The 11,474-nt window shown below is 40.9% G+C and overlaps 1 protein-coding gene across 1 annotated transcript; it reads left to right on the top strand.

Annotated features, from left to right (window-relative positions):
- On the top strand, window positions 4,691–9,906 carry LOC104772968. The gene is made up of 6 exons (XM_010497522.1): window positions 4,691–4,984; window positions 5,039–5,487; window positions 5,653–5,791; window positions 9,150–9,366; window positions 9,459–9,593; window positions 9,665–9,906. Exons 1-6 carry the CDS (start codon window positions 4,691–4,693, stop codon window positions 9,904–9,906), a joined length of 1,476 nt encoding a protein of 491 aa, XP_010495824.1.

Raw genomic sequence — 11,474 nt, 5'->3', positions numbered from 1 at the left:
AGACATTACGTTCACACTAGATCCAGTGTCACAAAGGGAATCCTCAAAGTTCACTCCTAGGATGGAGCATGGAACGACAAATCTTCCTGGATCTTCTAACTTGGTTAGTCTTTTCAAAGATGGAGCATGAATGTTCTTCTCTCGAGCCAAAAACGTCTTAACTTCCACCAAATCCTTTTCTTCAACCAACATCATTGTAAACCTTCTTAAACAAAGAGATGTGCTTTACTGCCTCTGTAAAAGGAACGTCAGTGATGAACTCACTTATAGCTTCTTTGTACAGAACATACTTCTTTTCATCCAGAGGTTTCTTCTCATGTCTTCTTGGAAAAGGAATTTGTGGTCTATAGGGCTTTGGTTCCACAAGAATTGATTCCTTGGTATCTGCATCAGGAACAACTGAGCTGGGTTTTCCCATGCATGCAACAGGGACCGACTTGTCTGGACGTGGAGCGGTCAATCTGGGACTTTTTGAAACTGGTTCTGCGTCAATGACGGGATCGATCGATCTATAAGGGGGATCGGTCGATCCAACTTCTCTGGGATCAAACTCGAATTATCAGAATGGATGGGACCGGCTGGTCTAGTCACAGGATTGACCGATCCTGTCTCTGAGGAAGCCAAACATGAGTTGATCACAACACAACTCAGCCCATCTTCAATCCCACCATGGAGTGTTATAGCATTGCATGACTCTTTGTTTTTAGAGCTAGAAGAAATAGCAGAGACTCTCTTATCAATGGAATCAACACGTGAACTCAACCTCTCAAATTTCCCATTCAAATCATTGTACATGCTATCAATCTTGACATTAATCTCAGCAGAACTTTTCTTATGGCCCTCCAACAGTGTTTTCATCCTAAATTCAAGTTTGTTATCTTGTGGAGCTGCAGATGGAGCATGGTATCCTTGGACGTTTGAGCTACTAAATCCAGCACCTTTGTTCTGAAATCCTTGCGAGAAGTTACCTTGTTGATTATGTGGAGGATACACTTGATCTTGAGGATTCTCGATGTTAGTGCTTCTGTAGGAGAGATTAGGATGATTTCGATAATTCTGATTAAACCCATGATTCTGATAGTTCCCTTGTCCTCCTACATAGTTCAGCTCCTCTGTCCCCTCAAAACCTGAATTTACTCCAACTTGCTGATACGCACCGGTCTGCCCGTTGCACATGTTGACAGCTTGCTGATCCCTCTTCAAAAGAAGGTCTACCTTGGCAGTTAATAACATCTATATTCACGGAGCCAACAACACGCACAGAACGATCATACTCATGGCTACNAGGATCGAATCCACAGAGACCAAACAATTGCACTATGAAATTATCAAGACCAAATATAGCTAAGACAAAAGAAAAGTTTGTGTTTGAAAGTGACTAACAAAAAANGTTACTCGCTGCAAGGTTTTCGATCAAGAGGTTTGCTTCAGCGGCAGTGATAGANGGCAATAGAGAAATATTGGGCGCAGGGAATCTTTAGGGTTTATGATCACGAATTTCGATGATTAGATAGGGATGCATTAGACACCGTTCTAGAACTCAAATCACTATTGTAAAGCTAACCTACTTTTNCCTCATATACTCCTTGAATCTCTCCCACGCTTCACAAAAAGACTCTGTACCACCTTGTGAGAAGGTAGTGATCTTGCTCATTAACATAGCTGATCGTTACTTAGTGTAGAAGTGGTTTAAAAATGCTGCTCTACACTGCTCCCAAGTGGTAAGTAATCCTCGGTCCAAGAGATTTAGCCATCTCAAAGCCTTATCTCCTAAAGAGAATTGGAACAAAGTCAGCATGAGGTAATCATATGGAACTCCATTAGACCATGTTTTACTAGCCAATCTCTCAAAAGCTTCAATATGGTCTAGAGGGCTCTCTGATGCTAATCCATTAAACACACGGTTCTGCTTGATCTCATAATCTTGTCTCGCAGGAGCAGTAGGTTGAATCGCAGACCGATTCACAAATAACCTGTTGTGAGCATCTTCATCCCTCAAAGTTGTTCGTCTTGCTGGTGGATTCAGCTCAGCTGCATTATGCTCTTGTGGTGCAGGGGGAGGAGGCAGAATAATGACATCTTGAGGGTTAGGCTGACGACCATCTGGATTCTGTCCATCCTCCATCTTGTTAGCTTTAGCTTTCGCTTTTCTGTTTTCTCGTTCAAGTAGGGCTAACTCTTCGTTTCGCAGATTACGCAAATCAGTAGGCTTGTGGCTTCTTGTTAGCATGCACCTGAAATACAAGAGAAAGAACAAAAGAACTAATTAGTAAATAAAAATAAAATAAATCTTAGACTAAATTTAAATCTAGAATCTCAAAGGCAATCGTTTTGGTCCCCGACAACGGCGCCAAATTGATCAACAGGTCAATTAAAACCCAATGTGTACTCCACCACGATCTAGTGGTATCGTTGTAACACTTCAGGATCGAATCCACAGAGACCAAACAATTGCACTATGAAATTATCAAGACCAAATATAGCTAAGACAAAAGAAAAGTTTGTGTTTGAAAGTGACTAACAAAAAACAGTAAATAAAAGAGTGTTTTTAAGGCAATAGAGAAATATTGGGCGCAGGGAATCTTTAGGGTTTATGATCACGAATTTCGATGATTAGATAGGGATGCATTAGACACCGTTCTAGAACTCAAATCACTATTGTAAAGCTAACCTACTTTTGCAGCATTAACTATCTATGCAATGAATTCACTAAACCCTAAACCATCGTTTGGATCTAGCAAACCAAGCAAGCAATAACAAGTTCAAGTTTGATCTGTTCACAAGGTGCCTCAACTTCAACTTTCATTGGCTAAGGTCCACCTTGCTCACCTATGTTCTTTTCAAGTAACTCAACAACACTTTTGGTGCCCCGATGAATTAAACCTAAGATCTTAATCTAGGTGATCAATTTAGCTTAAGCATTAAGAACAACTATAGATGAAGAACAATAACATCAATCCCTAATCTTACAAATCTAGCATCAATTAATCATAGAAACTATTCTTAAACTCTAAACCCAACAGTGAAGNAAGTAGGGCTAACTCTTCGTTTCGCAGATTACGCAAATCAGTAGGCTTGTGGCTTCTTGTTAGCATGCACCTGAAATACAAGAGAAAGAACAAAAGAACTAATTAGTAAATAAAAATAAAATAAATCTTAGACTAAATTTAAATCTAGAATCTCAAAGGCAATCGTTTTGGTCCCCGACAACGGCGCCAAATTGATCAACAGGTCAATTAAAACCCAATGTGTACTCCACCACGATCTAGTGGTATCGTTGTAACACTTCAGGATCGAATCCACAGAGACCAAACAATTGCACTATGAAATTATCAAGACCAAATATAGCTAAGACAAAAGAAAAGTTTGTGTTTGAAAGTGACTAACAAAAAACAGTAAATAAAAGAGTGTTTTTAAGGCAATAGAGAAATATTGGGCGCAGGGAATCTTTAGGGTTTATGATCACGAATTTCGATGATTAGATAGGGATGCATTAGACACCGTTCTAGAACTCAAATCACTATTGTAAAGCTAACCTACTTTTGCAGCATTAACTATCTATGCAATGAATTCACTAAACCCTAAACCATCGTTTGGATCTAGCAAACCAAGCAAGCAATAACAAGTTCAAGTTTGATCTGTTCACAAGGTGCCTCAACTTCAACTTTCATTGGCTAAGGTCCACCTTGCTCACCTATGTTCTTTTCAAGTAACTCAACAACACTTTTGGTGCCCCGATGAATTAAACCTAAGATCTTAATCTAGGTGATCAATTTAGCTTAAGCATTAAGAACAACTATAGATGAAGAACAATAACATCAATCCCTAATCTTACAAATCTAGCATCAATTAATCATAGAAACTATTCTTAAACTCTAAACCCAACAGTGAAGCTACTCAGACATGGAGAAGCAGAAACAGCAAATCAATAATGAAGAAAACATAATTGAATTGCAAAAGAATAGAAAATAGGGTTTAGAAATTTTCTCCAAAGTGTCAAGAAGGATTAGAGATATTCTCCCTTTGCTCTCAATACAAAATAGTCTCAGAAAAATAAAGCCGGTGTCTCTGGAGGCCGTGCCTCTAACTTAAATATCAAAATAAAACCCTAAAAGTCGGTTTAAAACAAATTAGGAAAAGTTGCATCGGGGACGGGAATGGTCGATCTCGAGAGAGAATCAGTCGATCCGGAACGTTTTTCTGCTCTCACTCCATTTGGTGACTAGCTCGATCAGTCTTCAACCAATTTAGCTCCAGATGCATATTTTCACCCCCAAAACGCTCAGATTCCTTCCAAAGTCACCTAGAACCTGTAAAGACTCACAAAGGACTAAAAGGACTCTAAAAGCACACTTGGACCTAGGAAAAGACTCAAAACAAACCTAAAAACTATAGTTAAAACCCTATAAAATGCAGACACATCAAACCCTCATTAGTCGTAGAAGAGTTGACTTTGCGAGACAGCATCGACCGATGCAATGTACAGACCGAGAAGGAGGTTACGAAAGCTCTGATTCCAGTTGCTGAGAGAGTGTACAAGCCTAGGGTTCCTTTTCCCAAGAACCCAAGGAAGTCTAAGCAGGAGATTGATGATGCTAAGTGCAAAGCTATGATGGATATGCTTGTTATTGAGTTGCCATTGATTGATGCAGTTAAGACTTCTCCAATGCTTAGGAGATATGTCAAGAGAATGGTAACCAAGGATTTGAATGTTGAGCAAGGAGTGATGATTATTTCAGCTCAAGTCAGTGCCATCATTCAGAACAAGATCCCAAAAAAACTCCCTGATCCAGGTAGTTTTGTTCTTGATTGTACAATCTTCAATGAGAGGTTTGCTAGATCTTTGTGTGATCTTGGTTCCAGTGTCAACTTAAAGCCTAGATCAGTAGCACTCATCCTTGGGATGACAAATTTCCAACCCACCAAGATTACTTTTATACTTGCTGACCGTTCATTTCGCATTCCTGATGGTATTCTTGAAGATGTTCCAATTAAGATTGGTGACTGTTTGATACCTACTGATTTTGTGATCTTGAAGTATGAAGAAGAGCCTAAGGATCCTCTAATCTTGGGAAGATCATTCTCAGCCACTGCTGGAGCTATTATTAATGTCAAGAAAGGACAGATTGGCCTTAATGTTGGAGACTTGCAGATGCGTTTTGACATGGATAAGCTGGTTAAGAGGCCAACAATAGATGGTCAAACTTTTTATGTGGATACATTGTCTAATCTTGCTGAAGAGATTTTCAAGGAGCTGCATCCTGAGGATCCTCTTGACAGAGCATTGGTTACTTCTGCTGAAGAAGCTGAGCATTTAGATGACATTGCTGCTGGGTATGTCAAGCTACTTGATGCTAATGAGCAAGTAAAGAAGTTGGTTGCACAAGAGGAATTGGTTGGTACTTCTTCACAAGCTGAGAAACTATCAGATTGGAACCTTGAGAAAGCTCCAAAACTGGATCTCAAGCCACTTCCTGCAGGATTAAGGTATGCATTTCTAGGTGAGAATTCTTCCTATCATGTTATTGTTAGTACTTCCTTAAACAATGCAGAGCTCACTTTATTGCTATGCAAGCTGCACAAATTTTAAAAGGCTCTTGGCTATTCTCTTGATGATATTGCATGAATTTCTCCGGACTTGTGCATGCATAGGATTCATCTTGAGGAAGGAGCTAAGACATCTATTGAGCATCATAGGAGGCTAAATCCAAATTTGCAAGATGTTGTCAAGAAGGAGATCATGAAATTTCTGAATGCCGGGATTATCTACCCAATTTCTGATAGTAAATGGGTTAGTCCAGTTCATGTTGTTCCTAAGAAGGGTGGAGTTACTGTAATGACCCTCACCAAGAGTAGAAATTTCAAAATAAAAAGGTCGAGGAAATGGGACGGAAAAGACCTAAGGAAGAAAAAGAAGGAAAATAAAAGAGAATGACCCAAGGAAGTCCGAGGAAATATTTGTGAGTCGGAGGATGACCAAGCCAGACAGAAGTACCGGACGCACGGTCGAGACCCTAAAATTCATCAAGAGGGTGTCGAGAAAATTGATCGAAGAAATTCGTCGAGAAGGTCGAGAAAACTCGTCGAGGGAATCTGTCGAGAAGACCCGAGAGAATTGTCGAGACTCGAGGAAGTTACCGAGTACCCGAGAAAATTGTCGAGACTCGAGGAAGTTGCCGAGTACTCGAGAAAGTTGTCGAGAGCTCGAGGAAGTTGCCGAGTACCCGAGAAAAATTATCGAGAGCCCGAGGAATTTTCCGATGACCCGAGAAATTGTCGAGACATCCGAGACGCGTAGTCGAAGTTGCTTGAGATGTATCGCCGAGGCGTACTGTCCGAATTGCCCGAGAGTTTGCCGAGTGTTGCCGAGCGGAGTGTCTGAACGATCGAGAAAACGGTCTGAACGAGACGAGAATTGCCAGAGTAAACGTCGAAGGTGCTAGACGAAGGATCGAGTATTTGTGGGAAAATTATTCTTTCCTCAAAATTTCGACCAATGAAAATTAAGGAAAGTGGGAGGATTAATTTAATCAAGGAAGGAGTTAGTGGAGGAATAAAAAATTCAAGGAGATTAAGGGAAATAGTGGAGGATTAACTTAATCAAGGAGATTAAGGGAGATGGCGGAAACCTATTGGCTAAGAGCTAATTCTAAATTGGGATTAAGCAACATGCACTAATAAGAGTGTTTACATGCACTAATAAAAAGAGGATTTGAGGCTTAATGGCGAGCAGCCATTGGAGGTGAGATGCACGCTCGACATGCAAGGGGGGAGAGAGCCATTTGTCAAGAAGCACTAAGGGAATGAAGAGAATTTGAAGCCTATAAATACAAGGTTTTCGACTTCATTTGGGTGTTTAGTCCAAAAACACTCCAAAACACTTAAGATTTTTTGAGAGAAAGAAAGAGACAAAAGAGAGAGTTGTCGAGGAAGATCGAGAGAAGGATCAAGAACGATCAAGAGGGAGATCAAGAGGAGAAATTTTCGACGTGTGTGTCTAGAAAAGACCAAGAAAGGTCGACGGTTGTGTCGAAGAGAGATCGAGGAGATAAGCGGTTGCGAAACAAAGCGAGAAGCTGTTTGACGCGAAGTAGGAGCGGATTGTCTGATCGAGTGGTGCTGTGAAGTCCGAGTATCATCGACAGTTGCGCAAGAGGTGAGTCTGAGGTAGTGCATGTAGAGTAGTACATGTAGTTGCGGTTTAAAATATGTTGCAGGCAAACATGGTAGGATTCATGCTAGAATCATCATGCGAAAATGAACTAGTTGCTTGCTAAATAATTGGGACTCACTCAATAATTGGTGAAAGGGGAACTTGGGTAAATTTTAAGTATAATCGGATCACTTAAAATTTGGTGTATGCATGCATGATCGAACCTAGAGGATTTTGTAAGTAATAATTCTTACTTAAAATCGGTTTCATGCATGACTAAAGGAGTGAAGTATTTTGCATTTTATTGCATAATATTGAGTGAGGTTACTTGTATGCTTAATCGAACTTGAGAATTTAAGAGATTAAATGGAGTTGCATGCGTAATTGGACTTGAGGATTTAAACGGTTAAATCAAATTGGTTGCATGCATAGATAAACTTGTTGCATGAATTGCTTAAGTTAAGGATATGGGTTGCATGCATGTAGTTTAATCATAAGTTCCTTGAATTTCTATTCTCGTTACTTGTTGATTTATTGCATGTACTCTTGCTTGAAGTTTCTTGCATGTTGTTGATCGATTTTCTTGCTTGAGTTGTGGTTAGTGTTTTAGCAAAGTCTCTTGAATATGTTTCTTGAGTCTTAGCTAGTGTAGTGGCGATCTTCTATTCCAAAGCGGTTGTCACGCGTGAGTTCCCGACGACCACTCACGCGGGGACACTGTCACGACTAGCTAGCAACTAGCGTGACCGCTACATGACGATGTAGCCTATTTGCGGATTCATGCTGGTGACCTTTGTGGTCTCGGCATGGGAGAGGGAAGGAACGGAACAGATTATTGAGGGCCCTTAGGTGAAAAGAGTCTAGGGTATTTCAAGCGATCCTTGTGTATTCTAGACGTCTTGCTTGGTTGTTCGGTCAAGGAGTTTAGGATAGTTCAAGAGTTCCTTGTTTATCCTAGTTGTCCTTGCGAGTCGTGTAGAGGTGAAGAGTCTAAAGTGAACTTTAGTCGTCTTATGATGCGCGTAGAGGGTTTAGAGCGTCGAGTCGAGTCGCGTTGATCTAACCTCTCTTGTTTGATTATGGTTTATTTTGCTTCCGCTAATGCTTTCGGCTGTGTTGCTTTGATTACTTGCTTGTTTTCTTTGCTTGCCGGGGTAGTCGGGTTGGGGAAGATAGAATCCTGTTTAGGAGATTGGGGTACCCAGACTCACTGAGTAATCTTAGATTACTCATGACTCTATTTTTGGTCTTGCAGGGATGCCTAAGTGAGTCTAGAGCTGGAGCGAACATTAGGGTGCTGGATAGGGTTTTCTTGTGTTTCTTGTAAAACCCTATATTTTTATAAATGGTTATATATAAATTTTCCGACTATCTTTATATATATTGCTTTAATGATTTATTTGAGATGAATTATTTTATTAAAGTGATATATATACGGTTTTCAGGAAAACATGGCAAGTTGCAAATGATACTCGGCCTTGTCCGGGCTGACACAACGCACCAGGCCGCAAGGGTTGCAAAGCCTAAGCAGTCTCGGCTGCGGGTGGAGTTGTGCCTTGGAGGATCGGTCGGGAAGTCTGCAGCTTCTGTCCCTCGGCCGAATCACCTCGGCGCAATCCCGCAAGTGGCGTCCCGTGGCTGTTCGACAGCCTGAGTAGCCATAGGACGGTTCGGGGGCGTTACAGTTACAGTGGTGAAGAATGAGAAGAATGAGCTGATTTTTACACGGACAATCACCAGACACTGGATGTGCATTGATTACAAAAAGCTGAATGCCACAACAAGGAAAGATCACTTCCCGCTGCCCTTCATTGACCAGATGCTTGAGAGGTTAGCTAACCATCCATACTACTGCTTTTTGGATGGTTACTCCCGGATTTTCTAGATTCCGATTCATCCCGATGACCAGGAGAAGACAACCTTCACTTGTCCATGTGGTACTTTTGCATATCGCATAATACTTTTTGGTCTCTGTAATGCTCCTACGACATTTCAGAGATGTATGATGTCCATCTTCACAGATATGATTGAAGATTACATGGAGGTTTTCATGGATGACTTTTCTGTTTATAGGTATTCATTCAAGAGCTGTTTGGATAATCTCTGTAAAGTGCTAGCTAGATGTGAGGAGAGGCACTTAGTTCTTTATTGGGAGAAATGCCATTTTATGGTTAGAGATGGTATAGTGCTTGGTCACAGGGTTTCAGAGGCTGGTATTGAAGTGGACGCGCTAAGATAGAAGTGATGACAGGTCTTCAACCACCAGATAGTGTGAAGTTGGTCAGGAGTTTTCTTGGACATGCAGGGTTCTACAGACGTTTCATCAAAGATTTCAGTAAAATAGCTAGACCACTTTCAGCTCTACTATGCAAGGATGTCAAGTTTGAGTTTACTGATGAATGCCGTTTAGCTTTTGAACGGATTAAGCAGGAGCTTGTGAGTACTCAATTGTTCAACCCCCAGATTGGGATTTACCTTTTGAGGTAATGTGTGATGCCAATAATTTTGCAGTGGGAGCAATGCTAGGACAGAGGAAGGATAAGAAACTTCATGTTATTTACTATGCTAGTAGAACACTTGATGATGCTCAAAAGAATTATGCAACAACAGAGAAGGAGCTGCTAGCAGTAGTGTTTGCTTTTGAGAAGTTTCGTTCTTACTTGGTTGGATCAAAGGTAATAGTGCATACAGATCATGCTGCACTCAAATACTTGATGCAGAAAAAGGATGCCAAGCCAAGGTTACTAAGATGAATTCTTCTTCTCCAAGAGTTGACATTGAAGTTAAGGACAAGAAAGGGATTGAGAATGGAGTAGCTGATCATTTATCCAGGATTAAGATAGAAGATTATGTTCCAATTCATGATTCACTGCCAGAGGAGAATGTCTACTTTGTTGATGTTGGTTCTCAAGCTACATTATCTCGGGAAATTTTGCAGACTCGTGGCAATGCATCGATCGACACAGCTGGTGCATCGATCGATGATGCATCTCGATACGAACAAGATTTGGCGATTGCATCGACCCACGCAGTATCATGCATTGATCGACGCTTGGTTCAAGAATCGTCGGGTTACGAGCTTGACGACGATGTGGCTGCTGTAACTACTTCTGATCAACCGTGGTATGCTGATATCGCGAATTACCTTGCTGCAGAGGTGGAACCAGACAAGTTTACAGGATATGCTAAGAAGAAGTTCTTGAGAGAGCTTAGAAGATACTATTGGGATGAGCCATACTTGTATAAGCATTGTTCAGATGGAGTTTACAGGAGTCAAGCTGAGAGTGAAGTTCCTGATGTTCTATTTCATTGCCATGGGTCAGATTATGCTGGACATTTTGCTACTTTCAAGACAGTGTCCAAAGTTCTTCAAGCAGGATTTTGGTGGCCAACAATGTTTAAGGATGCTCATGAATTTGTATCTCGATGTGATGCTTGTCAGAGAAGAGGACTTATTAGTAAGAGAAATGAGATGCCACAAAATTTCATCCTTGAGGTTGAAGTTTTTGATTGTTGGGGCATTGATTTTATGGGACCATTCCCTTCGTCTTACAAGAACAAGTACATCCTTGTAGCTGTTGAGTATGTGTCCAAGTGGGTAGAAGCTAATGCAAGTCCGAAGAATGATTCTGCTGTGGTTCTTAAGCTGTTTAAGACCATTATCTTTCCACGGTTTGGAGTGCCTCGAATTGTTATCAGTGGTGGAGGTAAGCACTTTATCAATAAAGTGTTTGATAAGTTGTTGAAGAAGTATGGAGTTCAACATAGAGTAGCTACCCCATATCATCCCCAGACTAGTGGTCAAGTTGAGGTTTCTAACCGCCAAATAAGAGAAATCCTGGAGAAAACTGTGGGTGTTACAAGGAAGGGTTGGGCTATGAAGCTTGATGATGCACTTTGGGCCTACAGAACTGCATATAAGACACCACTTGGCACTACTCCTTTTCATTTGCTTTATGGGAAAGCATGTCATCTTCCAGTGGAGTTAGAGCACAAAGCAGCCTGGACTGTTAAATTGTTGAATTTTGATGCCAAGACAGCTTCAGAGAGAAGGTTGGTTCAGCTGAATGAGTTGGATGAGTTTAGACATCATGCATTTGAGAACTCTAAGCTATACAAGGAGAAAAAAGGCTAATCATGATAAGAAGATCATTTCCAGAAATTTTGAACCTAATGATCAGATACTTCTGTACAACTCTCGCTTGAAGCTGTTTCCAGGAAAGCTTCGTTCTTGCTGGTTCGGACTATTCACTATCCAAGAAGTCCGCCCCTATGGAGCTATTGTCCTACTTAATTCCAAGGGAGAGAAGTTTACTGTCAA

This window comes from Camelina sativa, chromosome 20, assembly GCF_000633955.1.
Source record: "Camelina sativa cultivar DH55 chromosome 20, Cs, whole genome shotgun sequence".
Lineage (NCBI taxonomy): Eukaryota > Viridiplantae > Streptophyta > Magnoliopsida > Brassicales > Brassicaceae > Camelina > Camelina sativa.
The sequence above is the reverse complement of the archived record's forward strand: the minus strand, read 5'-3'. Positions and strand labels throughout refer to the sequence as shown.